Source organism: Grampus griseus (genome assembly GCF_964374135.1).
Source record: "Grampus griseus genome assembly, chromosome: 3".
NCBI lineage: Eukaryota > Metazoa > Chordata > Mammalia > Artiodactyla > Delphinidae > Grampus > Grampus griseus.
Window position 1 is genome coordinate 769,726 of NC_139019.1, and position 18,436 is coordinate 788,161.

The window sequence follows — 18,436 nt, forward strand, 5'->3', positions numbered from 1 at the left end:
CCCCGCGTCCCCGCGCTGGCAGCGAGAGCTGGGGAAAGAGGGCCCCTCCCGTCCTCCTCAGGGGGGGCTGTGGCCGGTGGGCGGGGCTCCGAGGGTGCGGAGAGCCCGAGTCCTGCAGAGCCAGGCGGCTGTCCTACCATCGGGTCCCTCTTCCCGGAGAGTCCGGTGTGCGTGGTGGGGGTGGGGGTGGGCGAGGCTCACCTGAGCCGCTGCCTTGGCGTTTGCACAGGGGGAGGGGCCGGCAGCGCCAGGGAGCAGCCCGGAGGGTCCACGGCGCCTCTGCAGATAAGGCATTAACAGTCTGGTGGACTCGCCCTCCAGATCTGCTGACGCTTCCTTTCGGCCCAGGTGCTCGGGGTGAGGTGCCAAAGGTTCCCTATAAAGTGCTGGGGCTCCGGCCCGTGGCCACTTACCCTCTGCTCCGGCCGCGCCTGAGGGACCCACCTGCGCCCGCCATGGTCAGGCTGCTGCTGCCCAACCCCGGCCTGGAGGCCCGGATCCCCACGCTGGCCGAGCTGGAGACCCTGGAGAAGCAGGAGAGCAGCTCCCGGCCGAAGTGGGACAACAAGGCTCAGTACATGCTCACCTGCGTGGGCTTCTGCGTGGGCCTGGGCAACGTGTGGCGCTTCCCCTACCTGTGCCAGAGCCACGGCGGAGGTAGGCGGGGGGGCGGGCGACGCACACGCCTCCGCCCAGGCCCCACTGCGGCCTGGGGGCCGGCAAGCCCCTCGGCTCCGGGCGCGCCGGGCCGGCGCATCCAGGGCCTGCGCGTCAGGTGGGCCCCCGTGCTCCAGCACCCTGGAGCCCTGCCCCGTTCCCAGACCTGGTCTGACCCGGGGGCGGGGGTCAGGGAGGAGCCGGCCGCTCCTCAGGGGAAGCGCCTCCTCTGAGCGTGGAAGGTGCTGGCCCGACGGGCAGTGACGCCGGCCCTTGGTGAGTCTGCCATGTGGGCACCGGGCTGAGCCCGCCCCGTGTGTCACCTTCCATGCCGGCCTGGGGTAGGGGAACGGGACCGGGGAGGAGGTCTGGGGCAGGTGCAGCGCTCACGGGACGGCCGAGAGCTGGCGGGTCGGATGCTCTGGGGATGCTCCTGCTTCTGTGGGCTCTTGAGCGCCCTCCAGTGGCCTGAGTCAGTTCTAACTGAGGAAGCTGCGGGCTCTCCCAGGCTTTGTGACACGAGTGTCCCCCAGAAGAGCAGACGTGGAGGTGGCCTCCCGGGGTCCCCGCAGTGCCGCCCCCAAGGGCTCGAGCTCCCGAGTGTCTGCGAGGGTGTGTCCTCTGAGCCTCTGGTCCAGGCTGCGCTTCCCTCTGTGCCTGGGGCCCCAGGGAGCCTGCGAGGTCAGGACCCCCAGCCTGAGTCCGGCCTGTTCTTGCCGGGCTCTCAGCGGCTTCAGTGAGGCTGGTGCCCCCCTCTGGAAGTTGCTGGTCACGGCCCCTGAAGGGCCGTCCTGGCGGAGGGTCCCAGCCTCGAGTCCAGCCCAGGGACAGGAGGTGGGCAGGGAGGAAGGGCTGAATGCTTCCTCTGCAGGTGGGCCCCGGGGGGCTCGGGATGGACCCACTTTGTGGGTGGAGGCCAGGGGCTTGTCCCTGAGAAGAGGGGACTGGGACCCCAGAGTCGGGCAGGGACGCCCGGGAGGACCACGCGGGCAGCAGCTGCAGGGTCTTCAGTGAGAGTGACAGAGCAGAAACCAAGACCTCAGACTCCCAGGGAGCCTAGGCCCTTGACTAGGAACAGCTCCCCGTGGGAAGTGGGGTTTCCGGGCGCAGCTGCACGCTGGCCAGGAGCCCGAGGGGCAGCGCGAGAGCGGCCTGCAGACCCCGCTGATGGAGGCAGCTGGGCTCCCTCAGGCGGCCCCGCCCCTCCTCAGCTTGGGCGAGGGTGGAGGTCCAGCCCCTGGCACCCTGGGCGAGGCTGCCGCCCGCCCTGCCCCGGACAGGTCGGGACTCTGGTCCACCCGCCCCCCCCGCCCCTGGAGGGCCTGACCACAGTCCTCTGGGCCAGCTCACAGGCCAGGAGCTGGGCGTCCTGTCCTCCACACCCGGGAGACGATCCCTGAGGACAAGGCAGCGGGTGGCCGGGGACCCATCAGGGTGACGTTCAGCCCCCGCAGAGCCAGCTAGGAGGGAGGGGGGTGGTTGTCCAGCTTGCGGAGAAAATGCCGCCTTTGAAGGTTCTTGACCTCCTCCCACACTGACCGTCCGTTATGGCTTGGTGAAAACTTACTTTGTCTCCAGTTATTTCCAGGAGTTTTGGGTCATTCAAGAAGCAGACGATCTTTTACTTTACTTTAAACTTTATATTATGAAAAAAAGTAAATACAGAAAAGTAGAGGAAGCCACAGTAAAGACCCCCAGGCCCCCGGAAGCCACAGTAAAGACCCCAGGCCCCCGGAAGCCACAGTAAAGACCCCAGGCCCCCGGAGGCCACAGTAAAGACCCCAGGCCCCCGGAAGCCACAGTAAAGACCCCAGGCCCCCGGAGGCCACAGTAAAGACCCCAGGCCCCCGGAAGCCACAGTAAAGACCCCAGGCCCCCGGAGGCCACAGTAAAGACCCCAGGCCCCCGGAGGCCACAGTAAAGACCCCCAGGCCCCCGGAAGCCACAGTAAAGACCCCAGGCCCCCGGAAGCCACAGTAAAGACCCCCAGGCCCCCGGAAGCCACAGTAAAGACCCCAGGCCCCCGGAAGCCACAGTAAAGACCCCAGGCCCCCGGAGGCCACAGTAAAGACCCCAGGCCCCCGGAGGCCACAGTAAAGACCCCCCGGCCCCCGACCCAGGCTGAGCATCGGCAATGCTTTCCCGCTGTTTGCTGCGTGTGTGGCCACGTGCGCGCCGAGCGGCTGCTGCACGACCCTGGGGGACCGTGCAGTCACTGGCCTCTGGTTCTGGGTCTCCCGTGGGTCCCGGCATCTCCGCTAGCAGGGGGTGCGGGTGTGCAGCCCTCGCCTCCACCCTCCCGCGGGCTGGCCTGGCCTCCGCTCGCCTCTGCTCTGGGGTGAGTGTTTGCTGTTAGCAGAGAGCAGGGGTCTGTGACGCTGAAGGAGCTGCAGGCAGGCTTGTGGCTCCAGCCACAGAGGAGGAGCTTGCTGGCCCAGAGCAGCCCCCTGGGCGGGCGGGTGTGGGAGCCCCGGCTGTTTCAGCTCCCTGGGGCTTGGAAAGAACCTACTGCTTTTCTGGGCTTGGGGGGTGCGGGAAGCTGGCATCTCTCCCCACCCCCCTCCCCCACCCGTCCGCACCGCTCCTCCCTCGACGCCTCAGGGTGGCCTCACTTCAGGAATCTCCTCCTTCGTCCTTTGTGCCCCTCCTTCCCAAGTCCCCGGTGAGCGTTCCGTGGGCTCCGCACGCATGGTTATATGTCCAGCCGGCAAGCGGGCAGTGCACCTACTGCCTGTCTTCTGCTCCGACCAGGAGTTCAGCATCGGGCGCCACGCTTGCATTCAGCTCCCTGGTCCCCACGCCGCACCCCGCCCTCCCCCGCGCCATCTGGGTTTCCAGGAGGTGGGCCCCCCCGGGGTGCCTGGATCGCCAGTCTCCACACCCCGGCTCTGTCCACTCCCTCTGCGATGGCCACCTCTGCCCGTCCAGCAGACCCGGGGCACACACGGGCTGGGTGCTCCCGCAGGCGACAGGGCCCAGGCGAGGAGGGCAGAGCAGGGCCCGCGGGAGTGCGGGGTCCCGGGTGGTCCCACTTCTGGGGTCGTGACCTCTAGGCCCTGGACAAACCCAGGCCTCCTCTCCGCCCCCAGGCCCTCAGGGCAGCTGCTGTGCCCGCAGGGCGGTGCCTCGGGGCTCTGGCGTCCCCTGGCCTGGGGGACCTGGACGCCTTTCAGGGGTCCGCTCTGCCAGATGTTGACTGGGACCGCACAGACCAGCAGGGTGGACCAGGCCCGGGGAGGGCAGGACCCGCCCGCGCGGCTTGGGCTCCTCCCGCAGGCCGGCTCCGCGGCAGCCGAGCAGGGTCTCCCGGGCACTAAGTCCAGATCACGGGACTGGCAGGGATGCAGGGCAGGCCCTGGGTGAGGGCGGGCGGTGGTGTCATTTGGGGAAATGGCGGGGGGACCCACGGCCCCTCCCTGGGTGTCTGGGGAAGGGCAGTGTCCGGGGGAGGCTGGCCCTCAGCTGAGGCACCTGCTGCCCACACCCAACACAAGCCCAGGCACGGGACCACCCCAAGTCCCCGGGCAAATCCTCGACACGGGAAGGGCAGCAGCCTCAGTTTCCACTTCGCTTTCCTCCTGGAAGCCGACTGAGGGTCTGCGATTATCCTTCATGATTAAACAAAAATGAGGCGCCCCTGGGAGACTCCAAAGCTGAGAGGTACCCCGCACCCGAACCTGCGCCACGTGGGCCACTGCCAGGCCCTCTTCCGGCAGCTCCCTCCTCCCTCGTCTGGCGTCTGGCTTCCTGATTTTCGGAGAGAAACTCCATGTCGTTATCCCGGGGCGGGGGTGGGGTGGGGTGGTGTTTACGTCTCCTGCCCCCGCATCTCTCTCTGCATGTGTGTCCCTCCGCGGGGGCCGTCTCCGTCTCTGGGGACCTTTGGAACCATGCCGGGCACCGGGCACTTACGTGGCTTTCCTCCCTCACTGAGACCCACAGCCCTCCTTCCTCTGTCCCTCCGCCTCCTCCACACCTGCCCCCACAGAAGGGAAGCCCGTTTAAAAAGGGAAGAGGCATATTCCCTGGAGCCTGAGTTTCTTGAGAGAAAAGAAGCCAAGAACCGCACATCCCTGGAAAGAACAAGGTGCAGAGTGCCTGCCTCCTGCTGGTGCTGCTAGGGCTGGGGGAACTGGGCAGGCGGACTGCACAGCATGGGCACACAGGAGGGCTCCCTGGCCCAGCCCACCTCTGGGATGCAGTGGACATGTGCTGGTCCCACCCTCCCATCCTCTTGAAGCTCTAGTCCCCGAGGAACTTGTGGGAGGGAGAGGTGCCAGGACCACAGGCAGCAGGGGGGGGCTTCCTGGAAGAAGTGTATCCAAGCGAGGTTTTCAAGGATGAATAGGAGTTTCCTGATGGAGGTGAAGGGGCAGGGAGACTGGGGGTGGGGGTGAGTAAAAGTGGCCTCATGAGGGGAGGGGATGGGATTTGGAATCCTGGGGTTGTTTTCTTCTTGGTAGTTCTGCCCCAAAGATTTTCAAATCAAGCTCCCAAGAAAACGTCAGATAGACAAATCTTATTTCAACTTTACCTTCACTGACAGAGGGATCGCAGGAGTCCCTGCCCTGAGCCTACGTCTTCGGCCATGTCCCCAGACCCAGGGCAGCTCCCCTCCCCTCCCTCAGGGGATCCGTCTGCTGGGCCTTCTTTTCCTGGGGTCTTTCCTCGTGGTCACAGCCCACACCCCTTGCTTCCTGGCCCTCGGCCCCCTGGCAGCCCTGGAACCGGAAGAAGCCTGTCCCTGCAGCCCCAGGTTGGGAGAGAGTCTTGCGGCCCATGGCCCCTCAGCGTCCTGGCGTGGAGACCGAGGAAGGGCCACGGGGAGGGCGGAGGTGCCACTGGGCTCTGGGGCCTGTCCGCCCAATGTGAGGGCTCTGTGGAGGCAGACGGAGGAGGGAAAAAGAGAAAAGGCCGAGGGACTAACCCAGGAGCTAAAGGGAAAGCTGGGCTGGCAGAGGCTGTGGGCCCCCCGCCCCTCCAAGTCCCTCTCGACACACACACGCACACATGCGTGCTCAGCACGCATGTGCACACAGACACACACTCTCAAACACACCTGCACAAGGACACACTGCCGTGCACAAGGACACACATCCCTGTGCACGCTCACACCGAGTGTCCACATACATACGGACACGCCCACATGCTCACACATACACACTCATTCACATACCCGTGGGCGCACACACACTCACACACGTGTGAATGCACACATGCGTGCACTCACTGGCACACACAGCGCCAGGCCAGTGAGGACCTCTAGCTCAGGGTGTGACACGCACGCTGACCGGGAGGCCAGTGTGGGGAGGTGGTGGCCTGGCTGGGGTCTGGGAGACAGCGGGGCAGAAGTGAAGAGTTTGAGATATCTGGGGGAGAACAGAGAATGAGCGTGCCGGAGAAAGGAGGCGGGGGCAGGGAGGACTAGGGGGAGAGGTGGGCGCAGGGATGGCAGGGAGACGGGGGCTGCACAGACACTCCAGACGGGGTGTCACACCCAGGGTGAGGGGCAGATGTGGGGCACCCCCTCACTTGGTAGGTTCACAGCTGGACACCGGCCACTTGGGGCGGAGAGGTAGTGCCACAGAGCGAGCATCCCAGGGCAGTGCTGGCAGCCCCGGTGTCCTGGGAACCCAACCGCACGACCCCATCGGGCTGGACCTGGATCCGCTCGTGAGTCCTGAAGCAGTCGTGTGTTTCCAATTCTTATCACCCAGTTTCGGCTTTGAGCTTCGTCCCGATTAATGTAACGACCTTTGGTGACCACGATTGTGCTAATCTCGGCTGCGTTGCGCCCGGTGCGGTGCCAGGCCGTGTGCACCTAGAATGCCCCCCCTGTTTTCCCCAGAGCCCGGTTCAGGGTGTTGGGAGCAGCTGGGGGGCCGACCTGGATCAGGCCAGGGCGGCTGGTACAACCGTGGCTTGGGGGCTGGGGGTGGTGGTGCTGAGGACAGAGCAGTGGGAAGGGGCGTCGCTGTGGGCCGGGTAGCAGAGCCCAGTGGGCGCACACGCACCATGAAAGCAGGTGTCACCACGTCCCCGTCCTTCATTTACACTCGGCAGATGTTCACGGGGCTCCTGGTCGGTGCCAGGCTGGGCCCTGCTGCCCGTCAGGGAGCAGGGCCGGCAGGTGCTGCGTCTGCTCCCGCACGTCCCCAGGGCAGGGTCCCTGAGCCTGAGATTCAGATGCCCTCCTGCCAGATGTCCGGGTCAGCCTCTGAACCCCTGGCCTCTCCCCTCTGCCCTTCCCTACCTTTGCGTGAGGGTGCCACGTGTGTCCACACCCGCTGAGGGGCTCACCCGGCACGTGCCCCTCCCCGGGCTCCACCTACACGTGGACACCATCCCTCGTCCGCCGGGGGCTGTGGCGCAGACAGCGTCCTGCAGGGATGGCAGACAAGGGTGAGCCGGCCCCCGTTAGGAGGTGGCGTGAGCCCCACCCACAGCAACACCGCTGGCCGTCACCACGGGCATTGTCGACGGCGATATCCTTTGTGTTTGTGACAAACGCCTGTGAAGGTGGCCTGTGCAGTCCAGCGAGCCGCCCCCTGACTGCACGCCGCCCCTCCCTCTCCAGGGGCGTTTATGATCCCTTTCCTCATCCTGCTGGTCCTGGAGGGGATCCCCCTGCTGCACCTGGAGTTCGCCATCGGGCAGCGGCTGCGGAAGGGGAGCGTGGGCGTCTGGAGCTCCATTCACCCGGCCCTCAAGGGCGTAGGTGCGTGTCTGCACTCAGACTTGGGCGCCTGCCTGGGGTCCCGTGTTGGCAGCCAGCCCCACCCCGTCCTCCTTCCTTCCCTTCACGTTTCAGGGAGAGGAAGGTCCCGGGACTCCACGGCCCCCACCCTGAGGCCTTTGCAAACCCTTCCTTAGAATCTCCTGGGGTGTGGCTGCAGGGTCCAGGCCACCAGGGGCTAACCGGGCAGCAGAGGACGTCCCGAGTCCCCAGGCGTGCAGGACCTGGGAGGGGCAGACGTGGGGAGAGCGGAGCGCCCCACGGCCTGCCCAGAGCAGGGACCTGGAGGGACGCTGACCACCGGGGGCTGCCCCCTGCTGTCTGGGGCCTCCGTCCACGCACACGCAGTGGGCCAGGAGGCTCCCCCAGAGGTGACCTCCCCACCCCCCTCAGGCATCGCATCCATGTTCGTGTCCTTCATGGTGGGTCTCTACTACAACACCATCATCGCCTGGGTCATGTGGTACTTCTTCAACTCCTTCCAGGACCCCCTGCCGTGGAGCCAGTGCCCGCTCAACGCCAACCAGACAGGTGAGCCCTGGAGGGCCTGGGGGGGGGCGCCGGCCCGCGAGCAGCCGTCCTCTGATTCTCCGAAGTTCGCGTGGTTGTAGCCCAAGTTTGGCAAAAACCGGAGCACAGAGAGGGGCGGGCCCTGCCCCCGTGGGCTCCCTGGCCGCACTGGGACCGTTCAGGGCAACTTCCCGTCTCTGGGGATGGGGGCGGGGTGAGGGTGAGGGGAGGTCTGCCAGGATTAGACCATGCCCCCCTTGACAGGGTCTCTCTGTGGTTCCGTGAGCCTGGGGGGCAATCAGGACCCTGGGACCCTGGGGCTCAGAGTGGCGAGAGTGTGTGAGGTTGAACAGAGCTGCCCGGTGTGGGCTCCGGCCTGGGACCCCCAAAGACTGGTGATCCCCGAATGGCTGAGTGCCGCGGGGTGGGGGTGGGGGGAGAAGGCAGGCCGTTGAGGCCCTGTGTGCACGCCACACGTGTGCAAGGGTGTGTGCACGTGTGTGCCTGTACCTGGGTTTGCATACAAGTCCGTTTGGCGTGTGCATATGCTAACCATGCACACAAGTAGTGCACGTGCACACGATCGCATGCAAGCGTGCCCGCGTGCGCACACACCTGCTAGTACGTCGCGTGCATATTGTCTGTTGCGTGTGTCTGTGTGGGTGTGCACACACGTGTATGCCTGGGCACAGGCGCACTGCACCCCTGGCATCAGTGCCCTGGGACCTGGGCCCGAGTTTCCTTCCTGGGGGTCCGTGCGCTCTGTGACCCACACTGACGCGGGTGCCCGTGCCAGGCTACGTGGAGGAGTGCGCCCGCAGCTCCTCCGTGGATTACTACTGGTACCGGGAGACCCTCAACGTGTCCACCTCCATCGACGACTCGGGCTCCGTGCAGTGGTGGATCCTGCTGTGCCTGACGTGCGCCTGGAGCGTGCTCTACGTGTGCACCATCCGTGGCATCGAGACCACCGGGAAGGTGCGGGGACGGCGGGGGGGGGGGGGCCACGCCCAAGCTGCGGGCACCCCTGGGGGCGTCGGGGGGCCACGCCCAAGCTGCTGCCCACCCTTGGGGGCGTCGGGGGGCCACGCCCAAGCTGCGGGCACCCCTGGGGGCATCGGGGGGCCACGCCCAAGCTGCCGCCCCTTCAGCCAGCTCCGGGGCCCAGCCCCCGCATGCCCTCTGTCCGGGAGGGCTATGCCAGTCACCCAGGCCCGCGCCACAGACTCGGTGCTGGACCAGGTGGCTCTCGAGCACATGTTTAAGAAGCCGAGTGGGGGAGTGACAGTGACGTCCGTCTGATGGGCAGAGCTAAACAGTAACCATGTTCACAGCAGAACATAGAAACCAGAGAGGGAGGCTGGGGCCCGGGGCGCACGGAGGAGAGCAGCGCAGGTCCCACGTGGCCAGCCCTCCTCTTCGAGGCCGGGGCCCCCACCCCCGCTCCGGCCTCCTTCGTCCCACACCTGCCACCTCCCCAGGCCGTGTACGTCACGTCCACGCTGCCCTACGTCGTCCTGACCATCTTCCTGATCCGGGGCCTGACGCTGAAGGGAGCTTCCAGTGGCATTATCTTCCTCTTCACGCCCAACGTGAGTCCCCGCCGGCCACCCGCTGGCCTGGGCACTGCAGCGCCTGCCTGGTCCCAGGGTCCCTGCATGTGGGCCGGGCCTGTGCGGGTCATGGGCCGGCTCAGCTGCGGCTCTGGGTGGAGGGTCATCAGCTGTCTCCTCGGGGCCGTTTTCCCTCTGACCGCCTGCCGGTGGCCTCGGCCGTCACCTTGCCTCCAGGCTCCCGTCCCCCCTGGGCGCCCCTCCTGTGTCTCCCACGCCCCCGCGTCAGCGGCGCACAGCCGAAGGTGTCCGTTTGGCCGCAGGTCACGGAGTTGGCCAACCCAGTCACCTGGCTCGACGCGGGGGCCCAGGTCTTCTACTCCTTCTCGCTGGCCTTTGGGGGCCTCATCTCCTTCTCCAGCTACAACTCTGTCCAGTGAGTACGAGGGACAGAGGGTCCCATGGGCGGCAGGGTTGTCACTCCACCAGGTGTTCCAGTGCTCAGAGCCTCAGTCTCCGCATCGGACCTGCCGTGAGCGTGAAGGGAAGGGACGCGCGCTCTCCAGAGGCGCCGGTCCGAGCCTCTTGGATTGCGGTCGGCTGGGCCGTGAGCAGGCGGGCGGGACCTGCTTACCCTTTCGCCTCCCCTTTGTGCCTTAGCCCTTGCGGCAGCGAGCGCTGCTGCTACCCCCTCCGTCCCCCACCCCTCGGTATCCCGCGCCGTCCACCCCAGACAGACACCCACACCCACACCACCCACCCCAGGGCCTCCAGGGGAGCGCAGCGGTGTCCGCTCATCTCATAAGCACTTACGGAGTGCCCGCCCCCACCTCCCACACGCCAGGACCCATGCTCCTGGGTCCCGCGTCCATGCGTCCGGCAGAGGCGCACCAGCACGGTGAGCTTCTGTCAGGTCGCAGGCAATGAGAGACTCGGAGAAAAGGAAGAACCGAGCAGGGCGAGGGGTCTGGAGCCGGGGGCTGGGCCGGCTTGGTGTCAGAGCGGGCTGGGGCTCCAGAGCACGTGATCAAAGGCTCCGACGGCGGGTGGGCGATGAGTGTGGTCGCCCAGGCCGGGGGTGCCGAGTGAGGTCGCCCAGGCCGGGGGCGCCGAGTGTGGTCGCCCAGGCCGAGGGCGCCGTGAGGCCCAGCGGATTGGCGGCGGGGCGTGGGGGTAGTTGAGGGTGAAGATTCAGCTGCTTCCAGCCGCACACACCCGCCCCCTTTAAAGCGCACAGTCCCGTGGCTTTTCGTGTGTTCACAGTCATACAACGATTGCCGCTAATCCCAGAATATTTCCAACCCCCAAGAGAAAGCCCGCACCCTCCCCGGCCCCGGAACACTCAGCCGCTTTCTCCCCGGGGGTCAGCCCCTCCCGACATCTCACAGATGCGGCCTCCACCAGGCTCCGCCCTCTGTGTCTGGCTCCTCCCACTGAACTTGAGGCCCTCGGGGTTCGTCACGCTCCTTCCTTTCGTGGCTGAGTCGCCCTGAGGCCTGTGGACGGGCCACGCTGGGCTCCGTGTATCATCCCTCGGCCGCTGGCACCTGGTTGTGTCCACTTTCCGGCTGCTGTGAACGTTTGCGTCCAAGCTCCGTGTGCGCCTGTTCTGGCTCCCCACAGGTGTACCCCAAGGGGCAGGGCTGGCGGGCTGCAGGGCGGCTCGAGGTCTAAGCATCTGGGGCGCCGTTCTCCACCGCGGCCCCCCCACCTCACAGCCCCCCCCAGGGCCGTGTGCGCGGCCCTGGTCTCTCCACACCCTCACGCCCACCCATCACTCTCAAATGTTTTGGTTCCGGCCGCCTCGGTGGGTGTGCCGTGGCGTCTCACTGTGGTTTGACTTGCATTTCCCTGGGGCTCCTGATGGAAGCGCCTGGAAGGATGGTGTTGTCAGCAGCAGGGAGGGGGGAGGTCAGTGGTCATGTGCTGAGCTGAGGGAGGCTTCGGGTGTCCAGGTGGAGGGGGGCGTCCTCAGCCGTGAGGGCCTGCGGCCGGCAGAAGGGGTCCCGGCCAGGGGGTGGGGGACACCTGGCCCACGCCGCCTCTTTGAAGCCTCTGTGGCTGGCGGGCTGTAAGGTCCAGGCCGTCCTGCCCGCGTGGGGCTGACGAGTCACCTCCCGGGCCCAGAGCAGACGCTGGCCCAGCAGAGACTTGAACACAGGCATCTCCGGCTCCAGCTCTGGGGTCCCCAGGGCCTGTGGGGGCACCGAGGGGCCACCAGGTCGCAGCAGGGCTTGGGGACCGTCACCTGGCATCGGGCGGGTTGTCCGAGAGCCCCCTCCCCCATCCATGCCCGGGGGCGGCTCCGTCCCAGGCTGGCCCGATGGCTCTGGCCGTCCCACTCGTGCCGGCGCGGGCTGGCCGGGTGGACACGGCGTCCCCGGGCCTGTGGTCACCGAAGCCGCTTTCGTCCGCAGCAACAACTGCGAGATGGATTCGGTCATCGTGTCTGTGATCAACGGCTTCACGTCCGTGTACGCGGCCACCGTGGTCTACTCCATCATCGGCTTCCGGGCCACCGAGCGCTTCGATGACTGCTTCAGCGCGTGAGTGGCCGGCTGGCGCCCGGGTGGCCGCTGCGTCCCCGCCCCTCGCCTCCGCCTCCAGGGAGCCCGCCCGGGGCTGGAGTCAGCCTCACTCTCTTTCCAGGAACATCTTGACACTCATCAATGGGTTCGACCTGCCCGAAGGCAACGTGACACAGGAGAACTTCGCCGAGATGCAGCAGTGGTGCAATGCCTCCAACCCCGCGGCCTACGCAGAGCTCAAGTTCCAGACGTGCGACATGAACACCTTCCTCTCGGAGGTAGGCACCTTGGGCCGCGAGGCAGGGCAGCGGGCACCTTGGGTGGACACCAAGCTTCCCCCGGGAGCTCAGTTCTGACAGACCCGTCCCCCTGCCACGTGCCGGCCCACCCTGCCCCTCCTGCCCCCTGGGCGCCGGGTCTAGGTCACCAGCGTCTGCTGGGCCACGAGCCCCAAGTGTGAGGCCCCGAGATGCAGAGGCAGGGACCCAAGGGCCCCCATGGGCCTGACCTCTCCATGGCCTCAGGTCAAACACACAAAAACACCCCGGGGTCCATTTTTACTTTAATTTCTTCTGCAAAAAGGGCAGAGTCATTATAACTGTACTTTTTTTTTTTTTTTTTTTTTGCGGTACGTGGGCCTCTCACTGTTTTGGCCTCTCCCGCTGTGGAGCACAGGCTCCGGACGCGCAGGCTCAGCGGCCATGGCTCACGGGCCCAGCCGCTCCGCGGCATGTGGGATCTTCCCGGACCGGGGCACGAACCCGCGTCCCCTGCGTCGGCAGGCGGACTCTCAACCACTGTGCCACCAGGGAAGCCCATAACTGTACTTTTGAAATTGCTCGACGGCCTGTGGCTGTCACGGTGCTGGGAAACCCTCGCCTGACGCACAAATGCTTTGAACACCAGCTCCAAGATTAGTGACGTTTCGTTCTGTGATGCTCGTGGGCCAACATTTACTAATTTTGTTTTTGCAATTTTCTTATTTGGAGCCACCCGACATTTCGGGGCACGTGGAGCATTGTGGGGGCCTGGCACTGTTTCTCCGGCAACAGCACAATCTCGCCAGGAGTGGACACAGAGCAGAGGGTCCTCCCTGCCTGGCTCTCCCCTGGGAGCCCCGGGTGAGAGGGACAGAGTCACAGTGACCCCCTCCCCCGCCAAGAGACTGAATTTCCTTTCTTTTTAAAAAGCAACCTTATCGAGGTGTCAGTTCTCACCTGGAAGCTCTCCCGTGTCCAGCGCAGTTTGCAGGGTTTTAGTAAGTTTACGCCGTAAGTTCACGCAGTCCCGCACCCTGGACGTCCTCCGTCAGCAGAGCTCCTGCCCCCCTCCCCACGCCCCGGGCAGCGCAGACGTCCTTTTGTCTTTTCCACGGGGTCTGGGCTCTTAGACCCCCGGACACGCTCCTCCGCGTTGTGGGCACCAGGCCGCTGGTGACGACGCCCCTCAGCCTCCCACCCTTCTGCGCGGAGCTGAGTCCTTGTGTCCTGGGCCCTGGCGTAAAGGCTGCTATGCTGCCTTGGGCCCCGGCTTCTGATGGGATCCCGGCCCTGCGTGGGTCCTGCGGGGGCTGCCGGTTCCCCGTTCAGTCCCTCCGAGCTCAGGTTTAAAATACGCTTAGGGCTAAAAGACGAGATCTGGTCGTTTCCCAGAATGGCTCCCGTCAGCCGTATTCGCGTGGTGCTGGCTGGCGGGCGGGGGGCCGTCTGACAACAGGGCCAGCCTGGCCCCTGGGTGACGCGCCTGCCGCACCCTGCAGGGTGTGGAGGGCACCGGGCTGGCGTTCATCGTGTTCACCGAGGCCATCACCAGGATGCCGGCGGCCCCGCTCTGGTCCGTGCTCTTCTTTATCATGCTGTTCTGTCTGGGCCTGTCGTCCATGTTCGGGAACATGGAGGGTGTGGTGGTGCCCCTGCAGGACCTCAACGTCATCCCCAAAAAGTGGCCCAAGGAGCTGCTTACAGGTAGGCCGGACCGGGGCCGGGGCTGTTCGGGCAGAGCTGGGAGGACCGGCTCCGGGGGTCTCGGCCGTGGTGCAGATGTGGGGCCTGGGTCCCCGGCGGCCCGCTCTGCCCCGGTGACAATGGCCCTGCTGTGCCCCGCAGGCCTCATCTGCTTGGGGACGTACCTCCTCGCCTTAGTTTTCACGCTGAACTCCGGCCAGTACTGGCTGTCCCTGCTGGACAGGTACGCGGGCTCCATCCCCCTGCTCACCGTTGCCTTCTTCGAGATGTTCTCCGTCGTCTACGTGTACGGCATAGACAGGTAAGAGGGAAGGCGAAGGACCATCTCTACTGGCCAGGGGACATTCCCATCACGGGACAAAGGGATGCGTTCGGGGCAGGACAAGGGGCGGCAGGCCCGCGAAGACACGGGACCAAGCCTGCATCTCCCTTCCGGCCCGGCGTGGTGTAGGCAGGGGCCTGGCCCTGGGAGGGCGACAGGGAGAGAAGAGGGGTCCCGCATGCATGCAAACCGTACCCCCTCCAGCCTCCGGATGCTCCCAGGCCCCAGGATAAGCGCTGGCAGCAGCGGAAGGAGATAGCACAGTCTCGGGGTGGGTGAGAGAAGCCAGGGTGGGTGCACAGGCAGGCCGCTTGCTGTGGGTAGAGGGGCTTCCCCAGCACCCCAACTGTGGGGTGCACAGCCAGGGCTGCACAGCCAGGGCTGCTCCCTGGGGTCTGGGGAGGGTTCTCAGGCAAAGAAAGGCAGACAAGTGTGGCCTGGTCAGCCATCCCTTGGCCAGCCGTTCAGGGCATCGGGGATCGGTGGGGACCCAGAAGACGGTCCCTGGGCTCTTAGTAGGAGCTGGACTCACCACAGCTCCAGAAACAATCTGCTGGAAACCCATAGAGCGAGCCACCTTGGGACCCCTTCCCTGCACCCCCAAGAGCACGCGCGTGTGTAAGGACACACGTGCAGGGGGTTCACTCGCAACACAACTTGAACCAGCCTGGTGGCGCCGTGGGGAGACTGAGGCGCACTTGGGAGACCTGCTGTGTGTAGCATCAGCAGACGTCAGGGAGGGACGTGCGGATGGAAAGGTACGGATGTCATCGCATGTGTGATGCTGACCTTGCAGCAGGTGTGAAACTGTCTGAGAGAGCACATCCCTCTGTGAACAGCCGGAAGACTGTTGAAGCCAGACACTGGCCCGGGGCAGCTGCCCTGTATCACTTGCCTCGGGGAGGACGGGCCGAGCGGAAGCGTCCGGTCACGGGGCTCCTGGGCCCCACGGGGGACGAGGCCCGGGCGCCTGCGCTTCTCCAGCAGCATCGTCTGTGTTCGCCGGGCCCTGGACGGCTCACGTTCACGCTCTGCCCACTTTGTTCTGATTTCTGCAGATGACAAACGCATCTGTGCAGAAGGGCATTGGGCACAGGACAGGGGGAGATGGTGAGGTTCCCCAAGGTCAGGGCTGCTGCTATGCCAAGGAGGCTGAGGCAGAGGCTTCGACGGCTTCCCTCCTCCATCCCCAGAAGTTCCGGCCCCTCCTTTGCATCAGTGCCTGCCCGGGGCCACCTCTGACGCGAGTCCACAGTCCAGCTGGGCAGTGGCGCGGTGGGGCGGCGGGGGTTCTCAGAGGCTACAGATCGGCTTCTGCTGCACCCACGGTGGTCTTCCTCGGGGAGGTGCACCTTTGCCCAGAAGGATGTGACGGGTCAGGGTGCGGCGTGGCAGGACTGGGACCGTCTGTCTGGGGGTGGAGAGGCTGCCTGCCCTCCGCCATCTTGGGATGAAAGGCATCTCAGTGTGCACCGGCGACAGCCCCCTCGGTCTCTGCTTCCAGGTTCAACAGGGACATCGAGTTCATGATCGGCCACAAGCCCAGCATCTTCTGGCAGGTCACGTGGAGGGTGGTGAGCCCCCTGCTCATGCTGACCATCTTCCTGTTCTTCCTCGTGATCAGCGTCAACGAGGAGCTCGTGTACAGCGTCTGGAACCCGGCCTACGTGAGCCCTGGGCCTCCGCGGTGGGGCTGGGGGCCGGCTCCCCCGCCCTTCAGCCTGGAGGCCAGGAGGGAGTCACACGGGGGAGAGGGCATTTCGCCCCGAGGGAGGCCCCGGCTGCCTCGTCTGCTCACCCCAAGGTCGCTCTCTCTCTCCAGGAGGAATTTCCCAAATCCCAGAAAATGAAGTACCCGAACTGGGTGTACGGCGTGGTGGTCGTCGTGGCCGGGGTGCCCTGCCTAGCCATCCCTGGCTTTGCCATCTACAAGCTCATCAGGAACTGCTTCCAGAGGGCAGGGGACCAGCAGGGGCTGGTTGGCGCGCAGTCCACGGTCTCGGTGAACGGGGACGTGAGGTCTTGAGTGGCCCCGCCCACAGCACGGGGGGTGGTGCCAGAGGAGAGGGTGGGCTGCACGTGCGTGCGTGTGTGAGCGTGTGTGTGTGCACGAGTGTGTGTGTATCGTGTGAGTGTGCCTGCGTGGGAGTATGTGTACACGAGTGTGTGCCTGTGTACACACGTGTGCACGTGTGAGTGTATATACGTACGTGCACAAGAGTGTTTGCATATGCGTGGATGCTGTGTGAGTGCACGTGTGTGAGTGTGTATGTGTACATTGCAAGTGTACAAGTATAAAAGTGTGTACACAGTGTGTGTGCCTACATAGGTATGTGTGTAGGGCTGAGTGTATATACATGTGCAAGGCTATGTGTGCGTGTGTCAGTGTATGTAAGCATGTGTGCACAAAAGGAGACAGCAGGGACCCTCCCGGTGCGGGTATACACACATGTGAGTGTGTGCACATGCATGTGTACGTGTGCTTGTACGCGCATGTGTGAGCAGGTGCATACGTGAGTTGGCACATGAATGTACTCGCACGTGTGAGTGTGTGCGCAGTGCGTGTGTCTGTGCACCGTGCACACGTGCGTATGTGTGTGTCTGTGTGTACGCATGCACACCTATGGCTGTGTGTGTACACACGCACGTTGCCCTGTAGCACACGTGCCTGCCAGGTGAGGCCAGCGGCCCGGGAGCAGACTGGTGGTCCCCCCGCCCTGCCCGCACTCCCAGGGAGAGTCAGAGCTGCAGCGGGGGTGCGCCCGCTGGGTGTGCCCTGCTCACCTCGGCCCCTAGGAACATAATCTCGTTGCCCCCCCCCCTCCCCTCGCTGTCACCTCCTAAGCTCGGGACTCCCGCGGTGAGGTCGGGGCCTTTACCTCGTGGCTAGGAGCGCCCTTCTCAAGGCCTGTCCAGAAGAGGCCAGTGAGCTTGCGAGAACCTGGCAGAGTCCTGTGGGGCCCCGCCCACCTGCTGGCCGCGAAGAGCCCCCGAGTCTTGGCCACATTCCGGCGTCGTGAAGGCTGACCCACTTAATCACTGCATCTGGCCGCCATGAACAGACGAATAGTTAATAAAACTCAGCTTGGGCGAGTTGGGGCAGAAAACCCCCCTTCGTGTTTTCTTGAGAGGACGGTAACTGCATGAACATTTAGCCAGGTGTTGGAAAAGACGAGTTACAGGGTAGCTAACTCAGCCTTGGCCACCGAGGTGGAGGACGGTGCACGCGTCCCGAGCAACGGCAGGGGAGCCACGAGGGCCCGGAGGACCGTCCACCCGGCGTCGCTCGGCGAAGGCTGGCGTCAGCTCCTCTCTCCCAGTCAGGGACGGGATGCGACACCCATTCTCAGGCCAGGTCACGTGGCACTTGGGTGTTTGTTTCCAAGAACTGGTTGCCTCCACTTTCCATGGAAAAATCTGGAAGTTCAAGTTAAACTGGACCTTCTGGGGATTCTCGGAGCAGGATGGGAGACCCGAGTGGGAGTGGGTCCCGGCGCCATGTCCCTCCCACTTGGAGACGCCCCGCCAGCTTCCGCAGAACCCCACCTCCCTGCTCCCCAGAGTGTTCCGACCCTCCTCTGGGACAGCTCTGCTGCGGACCCCTGGACACACGCCGCTACCTCCCGCCCCGGGGCACGGAGGGGCACGCGCTCGCAGGCGTGACCTGGCCGGGTTGGCCCGTCCGTCTCTCTGCGGCTCGGTGAGGACTTCCTGCAGGCCTCACATTTGGCAAATCGTTAGAAATCTGGGCTTCGTGGGCATCGCGCATCTGTCTGAATAAATCTCTCCCTTTCACACTCTTGGCCTAAATGCTGTCTAAATGCAGAGGACACGCAAGCAGCGGAGCCCCAGCCTCGAGGGGACGGGGCCAGACTGCGCTTCTGCTGCGCCCACGGAGCCCCCATTACCCGAGGTGCCCGGTGGAGTGCGGGGGTGGGTGCGCCTTGACCTCAGGATATGGGAGCTGCCGGCCGGGTCACTGTGGGGGGACAGGGAAAAGAGGGAGCTGGAGGCACGGAGGGGAAGGCCTGTGTGGGTCACTCGGGGCTGGGCCTGCCCTCCCCCTCCCATTTCCAGCCTCCCCTCCCCCTCCCCCCACTGCTTTCCATCTTCTCTGATTCTCCCTTTTCTCACTTTTTACTCTCACCCAAAAAGGGATGTCTAAA

At 65.2% G+C, this 18,436-nt stretch overlaps 1 protein-coding gene across 1 annotated transcript; it reads left to right on the top strand.

Moving 5' to 3' along the window:
- Positions 1-455: 455 nt before the first annotated feature.
- On the top strand, positions 456-16,296 carry LOC309821176 (sodium-dependent neutral amino acid transporter B(0)AT1; the record flags this gene model as incomplete). The annotated part of the gene is made up of 12 exons (XM_082652339.1): positions 456-657; positions 7,235-7,375; positions 7,787-7,924; positions 8,700-8,881; positions 9,385-9,495; positions 9,780-9,892; positions 11,874-12,002; positions 12,106-12,262; positions 13,744-13,948; positions 14,090-14,249; positions 15,775-15,937; positions 16,093-16,296. 12 exons carry the CDS (start codon positions 456-458, stop codon positions 16,294-16,296), a joined length of 1,905 nt encoding a protein of 634 aa, XP_082508465.1.
- Between the last annotated feature and the right edge of the window lie 2,140 nt (positions 16,297-18,436).